Source organism: Podarcis filfolensis (assembly GCF_964270895.1).
Source record: "Podarcis filfolensis genome assembly, chromosome: 10".
NCBI lineage: Eukaryota > Metazoa > Chordata > Lepidosauria > Squamata > Lacertidae > Podarcis > Podarcis filfolensis.
The window spans coordinates 44,908,739-44,930,761 of NC_139612.1; the positions used below are offsets into that span (position 1 = coordinate 44,908,739).

A 22,023-nucleotide genomic window follows, 5' to 3' on the forward strand; every position below is an offset into this window, starting at 1 on the left:
AGCCTGGACACTGAGATCCAGTGCTGAGGGCCTTCTGGAGGTTCCCTCATTGCAAAAAGTGAAGTTACAGGGAACCAGGCAGAGGGCCTTCTCAGTAGTGGTGCCCGCACTGTGGAATGCCCTCCCATCAGATGTCAAGGAAATAAGCAGCTATCCTATTTTTAAAAGACATCTTTTAATATTTAATGCTGTATTGTTTTTAACACTCGATTGGGAGCCGCCCAGAGTGGCTGGGGAAACTCAGCTAGATGGGCAGGGTATAAATAATAAATTATTTTATCAGCACTAGCAGCAGCAGCTTTTCAACATAACAGTGTACCGCCAGCCAAACATCGCAGTTCGGCGATATACCACAATGTTGAAAAAACAAGGTGCATTGGCCTCTGCCAGCGAGACACCAGGTGAAACTGCCCCTGCTCTCACCTCCAGAGCTGAGGCAGTTTCACCCCCTCCCCAGCTGAGACAGCTCCGTGCTCTCTAATGTGAGCAGCAATAGCATTGGAGCTGCTTTGTGCCACTCAGCTGGGGGGAGGGAACGCCTGTGAGTGGGCGGAGCATCAGGGCTCCTTTAACAGCTCGCTGCAGGGAGCAGCAACCACACTCTCTGCTAGTGCAAGGCTGGGGGCTCCTTTGACTGCTCAACTGATGCAAGGGCAGCAGCACACTCCTCAGTCGGGCAGTTTAAAGATGCCCTTCACAGACACAGCTTGTTTCTCCCTCTCTGTTATATGAGAAAGAAGTGGGATGGCTGTTTCACTCAGCGAAACACGGCTGAGTGAAGCAGACATTGTGGCCTGTTCCTCATACCGGTCCTGGGCGATATATCGCCCAGGCCTAGTAGTAATGGGGAATCTGTATTCCTTAGCTTCAAACATAGAGAAGCGTGGAAAAATAACTGAACACACAAGCTTGGTTACATCATCAGTGGAGAACGGAGCCTCTCTACTATCCTTCTATTGTGGAACAGAAGACAATTGCAAGTTATTCGGCTCTTGCTAAGTCATCCCATTTGCTCTGTCATCCTTGTGTCTTCAGTTTGTCTACCTTAAAACATGCCACACAGACAACCCTGAAAATTAAGACTACATAGGTTTAGATCCACCTTGACAGTACAGATCATGAAGTTATACATAAACTGGCAGGCACAATATGTTGTTCCTCTGGTAGTTGCTGTAGCCAACTTCAGAGTGACTGGTTAGAGTTTATTACTGCTTTTTAAAGAATGTTTAAAGTTTTCATTTGCTAGAGCATAGGAGGTGGGAAGGTGCTCACTATGCTGTGCACAGGAATCAAGTGGACTGCTGGCAAAGAGATGAAACATTTCAACGCACCATTGCCAGCCCACTGAATTTTCATACTGGATTCTAGAGGTCAAGCTCCCTAATACCTGACCATTCTAGAAAGCAAGAGAGCTGGCGGCAGAGAAATGAAGCACTTCATTCCTCTGCCACCAGCCTGTAGTACCTCTATGCTACACAAGTAGGAAAAGGAAGAACAGGGAGGTGTGGAGTGACTCATGCCTCTGCCACTAGTCCATTTGCTTTGTTTGCTGGATTTGCAGAATGAGTCTGTATTTTCAAGACATAAAGTACAGTGGTACCTTGGTTTATAACCATAATCCATTCCGGAGGTCCGGTTGTGAGCCAAAACATTTTGTAACCCAAGGTGCGCTTTCGCAAATGGGGCCTCCCCCCCCAAAAAATGGGTTGTAATAAAAAAAAAATGGGTTAGAATCCCAAAAAAGAGACACACACTTCCGGGTTTGATGTGTTTGTAATCCAAAATGGTTGTAATCCAAAGCGGTTGCAAACCAAGGTACCACTGTATAGGAACACAAAAGGCTTGGTGCCTACTGTGTTTCTAACCTGTAGAATTCTTCACTCTGCTTTTTACCCAGAGCAGGGGCTGGCAAATATTCTAACCATCTTCCATCAGCCCCTCTTTTGAGTACTATTTTTGGCTGGCTGTTAACTTTCTGGCCAATTTATACTATTATTGTCATTAATTTTTAAGTAGCCTTCTGCACAATCATCTCGAAGTTATGCACAAGATAAAAAAATGAAAAGTGAAAAGCCGGTTAAAAACACAAAACACAGCAGACACATTTAAAACAAAACTCAAATAATATAAAGTAGATACAGCAAAGACCCATTTATCCAGTTGAGAAAGCTTGTGCACAATTGTTATAATCCTATTATTTTTTAATATTTGATTGGTCTGGGAATAACCTCTAGCATTCTCTTCCATTCATGATTTCATGTGAAAGCTCACTATGGACTATCAGCAGTCCCTAGATTCACAAGTAAAACTCAAGAGATAAATGCTATGACCACCAAGGTCCCTTGCAACTCTTACGATTCCAAAATATCAACAGATTTTAAGTTTAATGTTTGTAAAGTGTACCCATTTGGATTCATAACTAAACTATCTTCATGAGCCATTCTTCCAAGCCTCTAACTAACTAAATTATCAATGTCATTGCACCAGCATAGCCGACTACCATTAAGTGTAATATGGCTGAGATGTGAAGAGAAGATCTGTTCAATGCCCTGGCTCTCTTACAGGGTACTATAAGCAGGCCGATTGTTGACTCCCAGTTAAGGCCATATTATGTTGCAAACCACTGTGTGATCTTTGGTTGAAGAAAACTATATCAATTTAATAAACAACAACAACAATTAAAATAAACTTGTGGTATTTATTCTTCAGTCATTGCTCAGGGAACTGACAATATTCACATTCACTGATTAAACATAACAATGAGTAGTAGAAGCTCCTATATTTGGGAGGGGGTGGTTCTCCACACACGTTCTTGGCAGCAAACTGATCCTCCAAATACTCAAATTTGGAAAATTCTCTATAGATGCTAACAGAGCAGATGGCACTGGAAACTTCTGTTTCAAGAATGCAATTTACTCCACCTCCCCTGTTAAATTCAGTCTGCAGCATGTGCATTTTAAAAGCCCAAACTGACCACACTCCCACTATAAACAAGTGTTAGAAACTCAGAACTTTGTGAACTTAAGGAGGAATAGCCACTTTATCCAGGGACATTTCACACATACATATAGGCCTATTCTTACCTCTTTTTCTTAATGGTGACACAGACCATTCATAATGTAAGTGGGGTAGGTGAAGAGAAGCTACAACAATTAACTATAACATTGTTCACTGCTCCTGCTCAGGCTGCACAGATAAAGCATGTTGGTTCCTGAAATTCACTCTGATTTTGTAGATAAAATAAAACTTATAGAATTCTACAGGATGTCTTATTAGTGTGTGAAAACAATCAAAATCCAAGGATCCTGAGGCATGCACCTCCAGATGGTGGAAATGTCAGGCGCCATCCTTGCACTTAGGCTTCTTTACTTGGTCACAAGTGGCTGGTAGCCAGGTGCAAAATGTGCCTGGCTAATTTCAAACACTGTTGCAAGCTACTCTAGCATGTTTGCTCTAAGAAAAGACATGTGAACCATCATCAAGAAAAAATAAAGGAGAAGATAAGATGGACTTTCCCCAGACATATAAGATTACAGCATTTGAATTAAATTCAGTATTTACCAAGAGTTAAGGAGGTTTATTATTGCAAAGCCAAACCTTTCAGTTCATTTTAATATGTGGCATATTGAATCCTTAAGTGGCCAAAACACCTGTTAGACAATGCCAACATGTAAATCAATGGATCAAAATGTGTCCTTTCTTGGAGTTCATTTATGTATCAAATACAGTCAGACCTCGGGTTAAATATGCTTCAGGTTGAGCGTTTTCAGGTTATGCTCTGCGGCGACCCGGAAGTAACAGAACGAGTTACTTCCGGGTTTTGCCACTCGCGCATGTGCTCAAAATGCTGTCATGCGCATTGCAGAAGCGGTGAAACGGAACCCACGCACACGCGTGTTCCGTTCTACTCAGGATGCGAACAGGGCTCCAGAATGGATCCCGTTCGCATCCAGAGGTACCACTGTATATCATGTCTTTTTTTACTGAAGCCCCAGAAACTATGCTATTCAATTATGACTTTGTCAGTTCTTGCATACATATAAGTTTTGAACCTTATCCTTTATACCACACAAAAATTCCAGGATTGGGAACCAGAGACCCTCTATGTGGGCTTCCAACTCCTACCAACTCTGATCACTGGCCACACTGGCTGGGCCTGAAGGGAATCGGAGTTCAACAACATCTGAAACGAAACACATTCCACATCCTTGGTGTTGCTAATATGGTGCACAAGAACATAAGAAAATGCCTTAGACCAAGTCAAACCATTGCTGCTGCTAGGTCTTTATCATCTACAGTCTGATTGGCAGTGGCTCTCCAACATTTCAGACAGTAGCCTTTTCCAGCCCTACCTAGAAATGCCAGGGGTTGTGTACAAGATGTCCCAGGTTCAAACTGTGCACACTTCCTATTGTGAACCTAATCAGAGATTAATCCCAATTTCATCCTGACATTTCCCTTTCACATGTGGTTGTATATTTATGTTATTAGGGGATGTCTTGTACAATTGTTCTTTGAAATTATTCAAAAATAAATAAAAGTACAAACAAAAATTTGCCACCAAGTTACATCCCAACTTCATCTAGTTCTACCTGCAAGATCTTGTACTGCAGTTGTTGCTTAATTCCACTTGGACTGCATAATGTTCAGATATCAAGGTCTGGTTATTCTACACCCATCAATGATATTTACTGTAGCTCATGTATACCAATGATATGCCAAGTAACTACTAATCCATAATTCTTAACTGCTGTTCAAGAAAACGTGACTCACCTTTTCACACACATAATAAAATTAAATTACAGCTCAAATGCAAGAGTTCTAGAGTATATTCAACAACACCAGAAGATTGTAGAATCATTGTACTGTGCTCAATTAGAGCCAGAACAGGCCAATTTATATGAATGGATAGAAACACACCTCTTTTAAAAAACAAAACACTGAACACCTGAACAGAAGTAAAACAAAAATAAATCCAGAGTATTCCAAACTACTGTCAGTTATATCTAACTAAGTCACTTCAACGTAAATGAACACAGTTCATTCTCTCTCTCTCAGGTACAGCTGTTTGGGCTTGATAAAATTAGCATATGTTAACAATTTTCAGTGCTTCCTCCCCCCCCCCAATTAAATTTAAGCAAAGTGCATAACACTAAATTGTCTTAAAATAGTTGCAAATAATAATAAAAAAATTAGTAAAGCTTTGAATATGATTTACTAACATTTATACCACATCTATAGTACACAGTGCTATATGGTATAGAGTTTTGAGACAGCTATATATAGTATAGACTAAGTCCAACAATTATCATAATCAGATTTGTAAAGCTGATTTAAACTGGGCATTGGGGAAAATTAGATCCATTTTAGAAAATGGAAATTCACACCACTGCTTTCCACCTACTGTATTTAGAATTCAGGATAAGGGCTTTTATAAAAGCACAAATATCAAACCTTAGTACAACAAAGTGTTAGTTGACAAGAATGTTTCCTGCAGATAAAGCACCTATATATTACAGCCCCATGAAAGTAGAAGAAAATGCTCATCCTGATATGCACAACAGCCATGCCATTTTGCTTTGCCATACAAAAGAAGCCAAGTATTTCATTTGAAGATGAAGCTCAGCTATACGTAGGCTACAAAATACTTTTCATTTTTAGACCCCTCAAAAACCTCCTGTTCCCAGCTTACTTTTCTAGACTCGGTTGTGGGGTATCGACAACAGCTGGTTGGAGAGCAACACAGATCAAGCATGCTTGTTGTCAGCTTGTACCAACTCCACCTCAAAAAGTGAAACTTGGGCTCTCTGCCAACAGCCAAACCAGTTGAATACACTCTTGAGTCTCAGCCTCCATTTCAGATTTCCCTCTAATAGGCTCTTCAGCTAGCTTAAGAACATACATTCCAAATGGGGGTGTCCAAGCCAAAAAGAGTGTCCTTTCTGCTAAAACTGACAGAAGCAGAGCAAAACCATATCTACAATTCACGTTAAACAATCTTCTTTGCTTCTCCAATTACCACTCAAGTAAATTTCAGGATTTGAAGACAGTATACTCCAATTGCTCATTAAACTGAATCTTCACATGTTAAGTATTATTATATTATTAAAGTTGTCAGACTATTAAAGAAATCTTAGTAGAGTTTATCAATATTGTGAGGTATAGCCAACAGACTAAGCCTGCAATGATATGTACATTTATCAGTAGTCCTACTTTGTTCAATGGATTTGCTTGAGTAAGAACGCACAATACTAAAAAATGCATTTTGAGTAAAAGTGTATTAAAATTTAGCTCTGTAAACGTCTGCATAGAATGAAACTGTTTAAGGGAAAGACATTCAGTGTTCAGATTATTCGTGCCTATGTTACAGGCGGCACCATCCTAGAAGAACATTTGCCTTTCTGAAGAAAAAAGCTACGCCCCCAAATTATGCCTGACACCTGCAGTTTTTCTTAAGAACTTTTGGTAATAAAGAAATAGTATTCTAAAAATCTGTTTACATTAGCCAACTAATCTTTAGGAACTGAAATTCTCATTATAGAATTATGAAGCTTCTTCAGCTGATGAAAGGTTGCAGCACTGCATTTTGTGGGCTTAAAGTCACAAAGCTAGATCTGGTAGCAGGGTCACTGTCTTTCTAACTGCTATTTGGCTATCTGAAAATGCCTGCAGTTAAGTTTCTCCTGCAAGTTTCAAAGATCTCAGAAGCCCACTCTGCAGTAACTCGGAGCAGTGTGTGGCTGTCCCCACTCTGTGGAATAGAATTCCTGTCAAGATACAACAGGCATCCTCTCTACCTGTACTTTCCTGAAATAAGTGACATGTTTGTACCAACAGGTTTTACCAGCAGCATTAACTGGTCTATATCATAACTGTCTACTTTGCTTGAATCTGCTATTTTTGTGTTATAACTTGTTTTAATTATACATCACCTTGAGATGGTTTTTAAGAAGGTGATCAATAAATTAATGAGGATTATATTTGCACCTTTAAGTTTAGCCAGTTTAAATCTAGTTATTTGACCAGCCCTTCTATGAAATATGGCACTAAGGTCTGCAGAAGGTAGTGGAATCAGTGAAAGGTATGTTCCCTATCTTGAGAGCAGAAACACTTTTCAATACAGCAAGGCTACTATTGGATACAACCATATGAAATCAAATTCTAAACTGCCACCTATAACTGTGTTGACCAAATACATATTTGCATCCATTTGAAAGACAGTGTTGTTGCTTTGCAACTTTGTTGTTAATCTATATTGATTTTTTATTGGCTGTAAGCATTTTTAGGTAAACATACCAGTTTTGCTCTCAGATTCAAAACCTTTCCCAAACCAGGGTTAGGTTAAACAACTGCCACCAAGAAAGAGCCAGTGAGAATTTCTGCTGGCTCAGACCTTGAGGGCCTGATATAATCAGGTAATAAATAAAAATGTTTGCAACTTAGAATTCTAGGTGCTTTGGGAACCAAAACATACAAGTCCCATACATTGAGAAAAGGAAACTGCATCACTCCAGAGCCACTATTCATGTGTTTCATGTCCATGCAAAGCATAAGAGTTCTCAATAATATGCAGCAGTAATGTGGAGCAGAAAACTTTTCAGAGCTTTATTTTTCCATGAAAATTTTTCTGTTTTGTAAGTTCATTAGCAAAAATTAAAAGATGCCAAATGCAAATATTAAGCAAGCTTGATAGTTTCAAATATTTTAGTTTTGTTTATTAAATACAAGAAAATATGGCAAACTAGATCACTCTCAGAAATTTTTCCAGGAAATCCATGTTGAAAGAGGTGTTACAGTTTTTATCTTGGAAGCCACAGAATACATGTTATTTTTAAGGGCAATACATAAATAGCAACCCTTCCCCAAAGTAGTAATATTAAATGGGAGTTATCATTATAGTGGAGATCAGAAGGTGGCACAATGTATCTTTACTTCAGTAGCTCTTAGAGATAGAACACAACCTGTTCCCAGCCTGAGTCATATAACAGGAGGTGAACTGACCAGTAAACCCTGAGAAAAAATCCATACCCACTACTTTGTGGGACATGTCCAGGTGAAGAAAAGGCTAAGGAGTAAACCCTACACAATCCAAAATGGAGTCCCTAAGACGGTTGGATGGTGCCCTGTATACCTCCTTCCAGCAACTCCTGCAACCAAACTTTCCTTTCCTTTGGACCACATCGGTGAAGCCGAGAAGGTTGTTGGATGCCACTTCCTTTGAGCTGCAGCTCCCAAGCATGCATGCTCCCCTGACCAGGTGAGGAGGTGGGGTATTGCTAGGGAGAGGGCATGGCCAGCAAATTGTAGGGCCTTGTCACTGTCATATTTGTTCTTTACTCCACATGTTAACCCTGTTTCTGAGATAGTGCTTCCACAACTTCTATCAAGATGCCACCAAAATCAGCAATGACTGCAAGACTTCCCTTTTCCAAGCATCACTGTCCACCTCATTCACATATACCTTGCTAAAATCATTTCCCATGTAAACCAAAACATTCACTAGTAGACAAAATTGAAGTGATTCTACTTCCCCAACTTCCAAATGTGAACATGTACCTACAGTAGTCACTGGCAGTGAAGCATTCTGCAGTGGGTATGTCCAACTCATTCACTTTATTTTTAAAAAGCTGCCATCTCAAGCACAGAAATAGTGATGGAAGTACAGTAATGTAGCAGTCCTGTCACAAAAACATTCCTCAATAGCAACAAGCTCTCTCATGTCAAGCAAAAAATGTTTTTGCTTCAAGAATTCAACTACAAAAAATGTTGATTAATTCCCTGCATCTGGGGCCAGGATTCCTCTACTCTTCAATTTAGATTCCAGTAAGTTCTCAGACTGAATCAAACACTTGCATTCTCTTTCAGGGTTAGGACACTGTTCAACTGACCAGCCAAATATACAAGAAATCAAACATGTTGATAAAACATGGATCATTAAGTATTTTTGTAGGGGGGTGTTACATTTACAATGGCAAATTTATTTTATATCATAAGATGGTGTTGTTTCAAGTTATGCTAAGCAGTGATGCTACATATTTTTCTGAAATTCCAGATTTCATCTCACTATAAAATCTGGCACTACTTTTGATAATTTGAAATTCATATTTTGTCACTTGAATATGTGTGTAGCCAACTGCATCTACAATAGTAGTTACATTTCATTGCTAAAGCCCAGCCTCTCATGCCTTCCCACTGCCTGAGTTAAACAAAAACAAAGAACACCATACTGTACTATTTTTTTGGTCACACACTTCCATTTCCTCGCTACTGACAGTGTGAAGTCCATTCTCCCCATAAAAAAACAAGCTTTCTAAAAATAAAATGTTATTCTTATCTTGTCACTGCACCTATATACATCCAAACTTTAAAATCTTTGTTCTACTTTGTTACTTTAGTTATTGCCTTGTCTGCTTACAAGACTTGTGTCTGAACTATCAACTGAGATTCTGCAGACCTTAGGAACCAAAGATCAGAATTTGCTATATTCCCTTTACAAGCTTCACTCTTTGACAAGCTAAACAGCTCACAAAGATGGAACTGTAAGGCAAGCAGGTTGACTGATCAAGCAAGCTCATCAGCCAAGCAACTTGCAAACCCAGTCTGCATCTAAGTAGTAAACCTGCCAGTGAGGGCCACACTACGGAGACTGAACACATTGTTATGTTTAGTCATTAGAGCAAATGAGTTTTCAAAAGACAGGTGAAAGGGTATTATATGCAAAGACTGCATAGATCTATTCTACTAAAGAAATCCTCACCAACGTGTGCCCTTCATATGTTTCTGACTACATCTATCACCAGGCATGAGGACCCTCTGGTTTGTGGGCCTACTTAGACCTAGCACTGTTCCCAATTTGGCTTGTGAGGCTGCTTTCCCAAAACCACACCCACCTACCCCACAACTGATGTCATGTGATATCAGGTATGGAGCAGATTGTGCAATGGCAGTCATGATCTACTGGGAGCCTTAAAGTACACTCCCAATTGTTCATTGGCAAGGGAGACTTGCTATCACTGCTGATCAGCTGGTTTTGGCAGTGACAGCAGCCCTGCTGGGATCAGCTGAACCATGGAGTTCCCCATACAGTACTCCATAATGCACTAAATCCCTGCTCAAAGTAGAGCATGAAGTTGGCCTGTATCAGCAGCTTGATGGTAACTTCCAAGTCAGGTCTGAATGAACTAGAATTTCCTTTGTAGCACTACCAAGTAAAAAATGTGTCAACTGCCATCACAGTGACATAGAGTAATTTCCAGGTGGGCAGAGGCTCACCTACCTGTCAAAATGGCCCACCATCGGCAGGAGAAACCAGGGTACAGCCCACAGCTAGATATAGTTCCTCACCCATTTTACATAAAGCACCCAAGTCCTCTATTTGCTGCTCTGTACAATCATGTGTTAACTCTCACTGGCTACCACTCAATGAGAGCAACCTGGCAGTTTGCTACATGTTTCCCACAGGACAGGCACCTGCTTGGCAAGTACCTATTGAGGACTCATTTTAGATGCTTAATCTAAACACTGTACTAAAATAAGTAAGAGAAAAGCTGTTTCCTATCCTTTCCCCTGAAGTAGTAAACAACTACATGCAGAGGTTACACCAAAGCTACATGATTAATAATGAAATGTACAGCATTTTTCTGCTCCACCACTTACAAAGCACTAGGTTATTCATTCTAATTAGTGAAGATACTGTTCTTGGTGCCTTATTACACTCACAGTACTGTTTTTTTTCCAAGTACTGAGATATGAGAAGTCCTGCTGGAGCAAACCTACAGGTCTACCATCTAATTTGTAAAAGTGACTACAAAATATCTACAACCACCATGCAAACTCTCCTTCATTGTTTGGCACCAGCATCTGTACTCAGAAATGCTGCACCTGGAGGTTGAAGTTATCAATCATGGGTAACAGTTGTGATAAACCTACCCAGTACTTAACAAATCAAGGAAAATATTGCATGCACATATATTCCCACCCCACCCACAATTATAGCAATGTTTCACTGAAGAATAGCAATATTAGCCTTCCCAGTAGTTTTGATACTAGGGAAAAAATTCATCTTCAGTATCAACACCACCTGTAGGATTATTCTGCAATTGAAGAACTAATACACCAATCATAGGTACTATTGAAAGCTATAAACTCAACACATCATTTTGAATGGCAATACTGTAACTGGACACAAAGACTATGAGGTTTTTTTAGAAATACAACTTTTCATATAATGCTACATGCCTCCTTATCATGTATTAATATGCTTAAATATTCCCAGGTATCATTCATAATTGCAGTGAACAAGCCTGTTTTCTAGAAATCCTCAGGTATTTTGAAATATTATACTTCAAAAACTTTGTGATCACAAGAAAAACGTTGTCTTACCTTGCCCATTGCTCCAGGCTGTGGACCCCTCAAGCCTGTCTGTCCTCCCATCTGCGGAGAACCTTGCTGCAATGTCTCAGCCAACAAGTTACCAGCATTACCCATTCCTGGGTTCGAGTATGACATGTTGGAACGTCCTCTTCCTGCTCCAATCGAACCATTCAAAACTTGCCCCTGCATCATGCCTTGTCCATTTCCTGAAGCCAACATACCAGGATTCATGCCAGCATTTATTCCTGCATTCATTCCCATTCCAGGCTGATTTACCGGATTGTTCACTGCTGGCATCATTCCTGCAGTGGGTTGAGTAGACGGACCTTGATTTGGTCCACTTGCACCCATCCCCAAATTTGGAGATGTCAATGCTGCCTGTGCCATAGGGCTTTTGACCATACTGTTTAAGATTCCCATTCCTGGATTGTTCTGCTGGGGCTGGCTGGCCATGCCCTGACCTGGCCCACCAACTCCCATATTAAGGTTTGGTGAGCTACCAGCACGTAACAGTTCAGACAACTGTTTGTGTTTTGAAGCAGCATCTTGTGCCATACCAAGACTAGTCTGCAGCTGATTAATGTCACCACCATTGGTAAGTCCCAATTCTGTGGAGCTGATCAGTTCATCTGGTAAGTCATGTTCCAGATCAAACAGGGATCCAAAATCTAGGGAAAGGAAAAAACAAAAGAAATGGTTTAGAACACTGAGAATATATTTCATATAAAAGTTAGCTCTTTTCAATGCTGGCACAATATCACTTTTCTTATCTAATTAACTATGCAGCAAGCCTAGAAGCATAAACAGGTTTTTTTCAAAAAGTATTTCACATTTTTCCAACTATATAAAAGCCTCACACAATTGGCTACCCTTCTTCTCACTTCATTAAGACTAAAATGGGGAAAAGATTTTGGAGAACAGAGGAACAATTCTGGGAACACATTTGTAATAAACTGCCATTTGGATCAATCTCAATTAGAACTTGAGAAAATGCTTTAAAGATAGCACATCACTAGTAGATGTGTCCAGCCAGATTATAGAGAATTAATCATAACACATCCGACCTTTGCAAGCAGGAATGCAATTTATATGTCTCTAGTACACACCTGTGGTTTTGCCCCAAAATTATTCCCTTTCGGGAAGAAGTTTTTCAAACAATCAAATGATGGGACAATAGCTACAAGCCCTACAATAATTTTTCTCCTCGGATTAAGAACATAACCAATAAAAACCTGATTCTCCATTTATTAACTGCAGCTAGATTAGTGACTGCAAAAAATTTGGAAAACTTTAAATGCCAATCTTTGTGCCTGGATTTCACAGGTATTGTGCTTCTGGTCAGATTAACCATTTCACAAAAGGAATATTGACTGGGGGGTCGGGGAGGAAAACTCACACCTTCTATATGACAAGTTATCCTTTTATTGACTTTGTTAAGACAATCGACTGATGGAACCTTATGAAGAAACACTTTCATTTGATCGCCATTCTTGGGACATCTAAAACTACAACCATCAGCCTCTATTTTTCTTTCTTTTCTGCATAACTACTAAGCTCTGCATTCCTTGTTTAGTTACTTGAAATCATTTTTAATTTTTGGAAATTCACATTTTTCCTCCACAACCCTACAGAATCTGTCAGGCTGAGCAATAGTAACTGACTGAAGGTGAACAATGCTTAGCAATGGCTTAAAGCAAGGGCTCTCCTGTGCAAATCAAATAAAATATCAACTATACCACATTCCTTCATATTTATATATTCAAGGCTTAATTTCTTTTACTCCTGCAAGATTCTAACTCATGTTAAAAGCTTTCATTGTAAAAATAATGTCACATAGTGTTTGTAAACTATTGGTTGTGGTGAAAGAACTGGATCTGGCTGGAAGGCCAGATTCCTACCTCCCCTATTCTGCAACCCCTCAGCAGGCTTGCTTTGACAGATGGGCAGTGCTGACCATCTATCAATCATCTGACATCACATGGCTCCTTTTCCTTTTTGCCCATGCAGTTTGAAATCAAGCCACTGCAGGCAAGGCACAACATTTCTCAAGCACCAATGATCAGTTGATTGTTGGCACTTGTAAAGCACTGTGCCTTCTTGGCTAACCCCAGTGGGGCTCACTGTCAGTGCACATCACCTGATCAACACTGTCAGCATGTCCCACTTGCAAATAAACAATTGGAAGCCCACTTTAAGCTTCCAATAGCTCATTTGGAGCCACGTCCTTGCCTACCCTATCCATGTACTTCAGGTGTCAGGCAGCTGGCTATGGCAGCCAGCCTTGCAGGTCAAATGCTAGGTCTAATAATGTACACAAGCTAGAGGTTTCACACCCATGCCATATGCCAAGAGTTCAAAGCACCCCAGATATGAATTTGGTAAATCTTACAAATAGCCTTGCAAAGTAGGTCTGTAGTTACACCATACTGAAGATGGGGGCAAGAAAACAGTAGCTAATGAAGACACCTAGCACGCTCACAGCCAAAGTGAAATGAACCAGGAACTTACTGTGCAACACCAGTTTTCTTCATGTGCCACTATAAAGAATACTTCCTTCTTGGTTTTCGTTCAGCAACTGAATTGCCTAGACTAAAGGTCTTAAACATGCTATCGTTCACAGAAGTATATTGAGTTTGCATCAGCTCAATCTACTTAAACCTAAAACAGCTTTCAGCACAGAAATACAGGCAGGAAACCTTGTATGGGGGGGATACATGTCAGCAGAGCACATATAAGCACACACTGCTTCTGTTCTGCCTTCTTCTGGGTACCAAAGGACCCACGTGTTGGTGATCACATATCATTTGGACATGCCTAAAATGGTCACCAGGACGCGGGTGGCGCTGTGGGTTAAACCACTGTGCCACTTGGGCTTACCAATCGAAAGGTTGGCGGTTTAAATTCCCGTGATGGGGTGAGCACCCGTTGTGCAGTCCCAGCTCCTGCCAGCCTAGCAATTCGAAAGCACGCAGTACAAGTAGATAAATAGGTACCACTCCGGCGGGAAGGTAAACGGCATTTCCGTGCGCTACTCTGGTTTCGCCAGAAGCGGCTTAGTCATGCTGGCCACATGACCGGGAAAAACTGTCTGCGGACAAACGCCGGCTCCCTTGGCCTGTAAAGCGAGATGAGCGCCACAACCCCAGAATCGTTCGTGACTGGAGTTAATTGTCAGGAGTCCCTTTACCTTTACCTAAAATGGTCACCACCTGTAAGTACACATGTATCTTTCGATTAAAAAAAAATAAAATCCAAGTATTTTTTCATGATGGAGGGTGAGTGGGTGTGCCCACACACATACATACCTTCCATCATGAAAAAATACTTGGATTTTTTTTTAATCGAAAGATCAAAAGCCTTTTAAACATCAGTGGGGTTTTGGGGGGGGGTAGGTTTTAAATGCTACAAGCCTCAACTGCCAAATGTTAGGCTTTGTGCATCTATTTATGCAGAACCATTTTGGACACGCAACAAAGGAAATGAATGATAGTGCCTACAACTAAGCAATTACAGCATCTTTTTATTGACTATGGACTTTCAGTTTCAAAACCTGTTTCACCCAACTCAAGCTAGAAAGTAGCCCTAGACACCCACTAAAAATACACCTGCAAGAACCTGCTCCACCTTTGGAGCACCTTCATACAAAATGAAATTCAAATGTTCAACATACTGTACTCTTCAGCAATTTGATATTTCAATAAAGTATGTACTATAAAAGATATTCCATATTTCTGTGAGAGAATGACCTGGTTCACACATATTAGTTCATGGTTTAGTATTATGTGTGAACTTGACCCAGTTCCTCAAATAAAATAAGCCATGGTTGGCCACCTGACATTAACTATGTTTTAGAGCAAGGATGAGGAATCTCTGGCCCATGAGCCGATTAGGCCCAGTGTGTCCAGATTCTACGCCATTTCCTCCTAACCATATCTATCTGCCCCACAACTGAAATCATATGCTATGTCCAGTATGAGGAAAGTATGTGGCTCCAATTGTTCCTTTGCAAATGGGGCTCACTGACAGCCCCAAGAGATCTGCAGAACTACTTGGATTCAAACCACACCTGATGTCTCCAGAGGAGAAATGTCCATGTGTAGATGCAGTATGAATGCAAACTTTGCCAGCAAATGGGACTTCAAAAGGGTTTGCTTTAACTGGTCCCACTTACCTGTCAAAGCTGGCACGTGAGAAATGGGAGAATTGAGGAGCCAACCTGCCAGCCACATCCAGTTCTGCATCTCTAGTTTAGAGATGTGAACCAGGACAATTTTTTGACTATGGTTTAAGTGTGGTTGTTTGTTCCACATAAAGGTAGAGACAGTAGTAAGAGTATAAATGATTTCACTGCTAGATCTCCCTGGTAACATGGTCCTTTGCCCCCAAACAATTCTTCCACCTCCAGATTTCTTAAAGCAACTTGCGTTATGGCAACTATTAATAAAATTGCATTCCTTAACAGAAATTTGTCTGCTCTGACCCACCATGACTTCACAGAAGAGTTGTGGAGTGGAGATAAAAATTTAAAGTGTTTATTTCTCATTACGACCAGCTTTCCGCACTTCACTCATTGTCTACTGTTTACAAAGCTTAAAAGCCTGTTGCTAACATTCTAAAGTCATGCCTGCACGAGTGAGCGTGGGGCTTTTAAAATTATTTTAAAAGAAAACTACCATAGAAAACTACCCTTGGGTTGTTTTTGTTTTGATTATGCATTTTGTGGTGTTATATTCTGTTTTTATCCTGTGAACCGCCCTGAGACCTGTGGGTATAGGGCAGTATACAAATTTAATAAATAATAGATAAATTTATCTTAAGATTCTGTCCACAAGCAGCCATTTTATGGATACTCTTTCCCTCCCCCAGTTAATTTTCTTTCTTCTCTGCTTCTATGGTTTCCTATCTAAATTACTATACATGTCTACTCAGAAGTAAACTCCAGTAAGTTTAGTGGGGCTTACAGCTTGGATATATTCTAAGCATATCAGAAAGTCCCAATTTTAAACAGGAAAAGGGAAGGAGGGACACTTCAGGCTACATTGGAAATGATGAGATAGGTGAAGTAATGCCAGCAGCAACAACTCAATGATTTCCCTTTGGACCAAAACCCACCAACGCACATACAAAGTCCTATTCTTCCTTCCAGAGGACAAGTGTCCAGTTCATGGAATCTTGCCTGTGAAAGAAAACTAGTCCCTCTTCTCTAATTCCAGTCCAAGCGTATTTGCAAAAATGTTAAACTTTGTCTTTTCACTCAGATACATTTCATTCCTTGAGGAAGGAGGGCAGGATTTGTCCTAACCAAGGTAGGAGCAACGGAATTATGTGACAGAGCAACACTATGGGTGACTGGTGAGTAGGGGAATAAAGCAAAGCAGTGGAAGGAAAAGGTTAATCAACTACACTGCCAAGGATTTTAATGGAGTAAGATTTCCACTCCAGCCAACCAATGGAAGGAAGCATGGTATCACAGCTGGGCAATGCCAGTAGACAGGCATTGTCAGGATATCAGGTAGAGCACAAAGGAGGCAGGGGGGAAACAAGCCAATGTTTGCCTGATCATCTGTGGGGACACCTGTGATTATGGTATTGTTTACTATGTTAATTTGGCTTAGCATTATCTGCAAACCAGGCCCAAGCTAGCTTAGCATTCTCATCTACATTCCCTGCTCCCATGTGCAAGTCTTTCTTGAGAGGGCAGTTCATAGACAGCAGGAACACCTGTGAGGAATGCAAACGGCTCGTATTTGCCACATAGTGGCCTGCTTTGACATGACCTGCTTGATGGAGTTTTCCATACGAAGTGCTAACCCCTATGAGCAGTATGCAAATGCCAGTGGCATTCAGATGTCGGGCCCTCCAAATGTTGCCAAACTACAGCTCTCATTATCCTGGGTCATTGGCCATGCTTGCTTGGCCGATGGAAGTTGTAGTTCAACAACATCGGAAGGGTTCTAGTCCTTGGAGTCAGCATACACACATGCAGCAACATCTCACTATGGAGCTCATGGATTATGCTATCCTTCAGCAAACAAGGAAGAAATAAAGAAAAACACAAATGATATCTGCCACACCCAAAGAAACTGCAAGGCAAGCAACCCAACAATGCCATGCAACTTTTTAAAGGCAGCATTCTAAGGTATGTCTCACTCTAAAGTACAACTGATTTATTTTGGAAGTGAAGAAAGAGAAAGGCCAATACGAACTTCTATTATAAAACACAATGCAATGAGGGCTTTTTAAAACCTCTTACTACAATAGACAGAGGCTGCCCTTCTCATAGCATTCTGAGTGGAAAGTGTACATTTTCAGCATGTTTAGAACTATAGAAACAAAAACAAAAAAAAAATCCATAAAATGTGGATTAGAAAATAAGGAACGGTTATACCTTTTTCTAGAGATTTAACACTTTAATTAGTATTCAATGAACCAGGAGTCCTATGATATTCTTAACCTATCATTTACTTGCCAGGTGTTCTGAAACTGCAATATGAATGTTTGGTTCACCTGATTTGGTTTCCCCCCCTCTTACAACTGATTTTAAAACTGTGGGAATTTTTAGGTTGAACTAACCTTTTAGGTTGAACTAACTGATCATATCAAACATGCACTCTAATAGAATGGAGAATGTCAGGCCAGATGAGTACTGGACTACACTAAGGACAGCAGTTTACAAGGTTGCCATTATATGCCAACAGTTATTTTGAAAACGATTAGTTCCCAGTGCTATGGTTTCCTCTTTTAGGGACATGTTAGTTCTAGGCAAGAACAGCGAGGGTTTGGGGTTTTTGTTGTTGTTGTTGTTTAATGGAGGTTCAAATAATCAGAACCTGCTGCGGTGTGTTGCTTCTTCACAAAAATATTAATGCAATTTTAAATCACAACGAATGATGTTGTCAACATTCTTTACTTTAATGTACACTTGTGGTGAGGAACCACTGACCCAAGGCAAAGTTAAGCCTCCCAGGCTAGCAAGACCATTTCAGTCAAGCCACAGTTGCTGTATATGAACTCAAGTTTGGAACAGGTAAAGGTCAAGCTGTGGTGGAAGGGGGGTGAAGGCAGTGCCTATCAGCAGTGCCTGCAAACCCCCATGCAGAACACTTTGCAAGCACCAGTGATCAAAGCCATCAGATGATTAGCTGATCACTGACACAAAGCACTGCACCCACATCCATTAGATTCAATTTCAAACTATAGCAAAAGCAAGTCACCTGACACTGATGTCAGGTGACTGAAGGATGGGTGATCCCACCCATCTAGCAAACTTGACCCACAGGGGCAGAGGAGATAAAGATTCATCTGGATCCAGTTCCCCATCCTTGATGTACATGAATAGCTTTCTTTGGCTCTTCACACACACTTGAAGAAAACACTCTCATATTGGTTAGGATGTTTCTTTCATTCATGAAATGGTGGAAAGCATGAGCTTCCCGATACTAAAAACCATCATACTGAAAATAAACTACAGCCCTATTTCCATCCGGCTTCAGTTCAGTATCAGCTAAAACTTAAACAACTAACTTTAAACACTAAATTTAGCTGTTATTTGTTGTTCTTGGCCTTTATTGGCATAACTATATATGATTTGTATTATTTTATTGTTTAAAGTCATCCAAATACACTGATAACCCAAACACATAAAATATATAAAAGACTAGATAGCCACCACTGAATAAATCAGGCTGTTTTAATGCCAATTTAAAAAGTTCTGTTCCAGAAGTCCGTTCAACTTCCAAAACATTCGGAAACCAAAGGGAGGCTTCTGATTGGCTGCAGAAAGCTCCTGCAGCCAATCGGAAGCCCCGTCGAACATTTGGCTTCCAAAAAGAGTTCACAAACAGAACAGTTTGCATTCAGGAGCCAAAACGTTCAAGAACTAAGTTGTTCGAAAACCAAGGTACAACTGTATTTCCCAGGAAATATTCACCTCAGGTATCTGAGTGGAGGTTGAACTTGGAATAAGCGAATGGACAAATTGCAAATATATTTGGCACATCATTCAGATTTGTTATTTGGGTAGAATATTTAGTTGTTGCTTACACAACTGAGGATAGAATAATCCAATCCTAATTATATTTACTTGGAAGTCCTATGGTTGTCAATGAGCTTAGTTTTCAGAATGAAGTCTGATTAGTTACAATGCAATACAACACACAGGATCACATGAAAATAAACTTTTTGCAGTTTTGCTATTGTTTCCAGCATTCTATATTTCAATAAAATGAACTTAAACAACAAAAAGAGTCTCATTTCAAAATTCTAGCCATTCCTGTGCTATGTTGCATGGCGAAGTAAAATATATTCAGTTTAGATTTCTGTAGTCTAACTGTTTCCAAGCAAAGCAGAAGGGTTAAAATTCTGCATTTCTCTTCAAATACAGTATTTAGCAGTTTCACAGTACTTCCAAGGTCTATTTTGGACACAATCATATGAAAGAAAAATCACAGAAGCTAGACAAACAAGAAGTTGAAGTGCTCTCAGGAAATATTTCCCACCTCTGAACCCATCCAACACATCTCTTCCAAGAAATGTCACCTTTTTGATAGAAAATATGGTATGGGGCAAACTGGTTAAAGCGCAGAAGCAATTCAAAATGTGGACCAAAGTTTCCTTTCAGGCTGTTTTTATTCAGCCTATTTTTTAACAGACAAAAGTTAATCTTTAGGACTGCTGGTTTTCAGAAAAGTAAAAGTAAGATAGCAGAAAGTTCCTAAATAACCGAAACAAAATCTATTGCCGCATACGTTGACTAGGTAGTAGTCGTCCATCTTTTCAGACCCATAATCTACATCTAGCCCACACAAGCATTTGGGGATGCAATAATTCTTTCTTTTGTAATCATGTATTTGTCTGGAGGCGGTTGGAGGATGGATGGCAGCTAACAGATTGAGGTTGAATCCTGACAAGACAGAAGTACTGTTTTTGGGGGACGGGAGGCAGGCAGGTGTTGAGGACTCCCTGGTCCTGAATGGGGTAACTGTGCCCCTGAAGGACCAGGTGCACAGCCTGGGAGTCATTTTGGACTCACAGCTGTCCATGGAGGAGCAGGTCAATTCTGTGTCCAGGACAGCTGTTTACCAGCTCTATCTGGTACGCAGGCTGAGACCCTATCTGCCTGTAGGCTGTCTCGCCAGAGTGGTGCGTGCTCTGGTTATCTCTCACTTGGACTACTGCAATGCGCTCTATGTAGGGCTACCTCTGAAGGTGACCCGGAAACTACAACTAATCCAGAATGCGGCAGCTAGATTGGTGACTGGGAGCGGCCACTGAGACCGCATAACACCAGTCTTGAAAGGCCTACATTGGCTCTCAGTATGTTTCCGAGCACAATTCAAAGTGTTGGTGCTGAACTTTAAAGCCCTAAATGACCATCGTTCTACCCGGAAACTGAGGTCCAACGCCGAGGGCCTTCTGGCGGTTCCCTCACTGCGAGAAGCCAAGTTACAGGGAACCAGGCAAGGGGCCTTCTTGGTGAAGTCACCCGCCCTGTGGAACGTCCTCCCACCAGATGTCAAAGAGAACAACAACTACCAGACTTTTAGAAGATATCTGAAGGCAGCCCTGTTAAGGAAGCTTTTAATGTTTGATGGGTTACTGTATTTTAATATTTTGTTGGAAGCCGCCCAGAGTGGCTGAGGACGTCCAGCCAGATGGGTGGGGTATAAATAATTTACTATTATTATTATTATTATTTCGTGGTATTGCTGTCATAGTTGCAACCAACAACCAGAGTCTACTTCATTAGATTTGTGAAACACTATCCTCAATTATACCAATTATATGTAATTGCCAGAGAGGAAAAGTTGTGAACAGTAGTGCCAAAAGGCCATGAAATGCAACTAATAACTATGGGTCACTTTCCTGTTTCATTACCATCCTGCAACTTTGACTGCTTTACAGGCAGTCCACTGTTTACGCGGGGGTTATATTCTGAGGCACTGCACACGTTGCGTATAACTGAAACCTATTGACAAAGCCTGCAAACAACCCGTTCCACCTCATCCTTTTAATGGCATCTTTATGACATTTCCGGGTCATTTCTGGATTCTGTGATGCGCATATACATGGTAGCGCACATATAAAACATGCCCCTTTCCCTAATCGCCACCAACCTCATTTCAGAAAGCAGGGAAGCTCAGAAAAGGGCAGGTTCATGTGAGACACTAAATGTGCCCCAAGTGAAACCAGTTATCAGAAAGTGAGTTACTGCCACTGGTGGTGACTAGGATCTGCCTCCAAGTGATTAGATGCCAAGTCAGAACCAAAAATTTTCATTACACTTCTCAGCATGAGTTTATTCCTTTAAAAGTTAAATCTACTGGATATGTTCAATTCAGTGCTAACCAAACTAAGTTAGAGCTAGTACTTTATACCAGATGACTCCTGCTTTGTTGTGCAGAGAGCTCTGCAGTCAATACCTTTTTTGCAAATCAAGTCCCAGTAAATTAAGAAAGTGACTAGTCTGCAGACAGTCCATGCATGCAAGTCTTTATCAACAGGAGATAACAGCTCCTTCCAAAGACACTGCCCTTTACAAGAGGCTGAGACTCAGAGAAAGCTATGAACCAAATCCTAACTAGTTGCCTGCAGTAGCTGCTGCTGCCTTAAGAGAAAATAGCCTGGAAACTACTTTTATAAGGGGCTTAT

The 22,023-nt window shown here is 40.6% G+C and overlaps 1 protein-coding gene across 1 annotated transcript in view; it reads right to left on the reverse strand.

Annotated features, from left to right (window-relative positions):
• EP300 (EP300 lysine acetyltransferase) overlaps nucleotides 1-22,023 on the reverse strand; it is a 77,443-nt gene that overhangs the window by 45,811 nt on the left and 9,609 nt on the right. Inside the window, exon 2 of the mRNA XM_083573692.1 lies at nucleotides 11,383-12,041. Coding sequence (XP_083429818.1) covers nucleotides 11,383-12,041 — 659 coding nt within the window. The remainder of the gene's footprint in view (nucleotides 1-11,382; nucleotides 12,042-22,023) is intronic.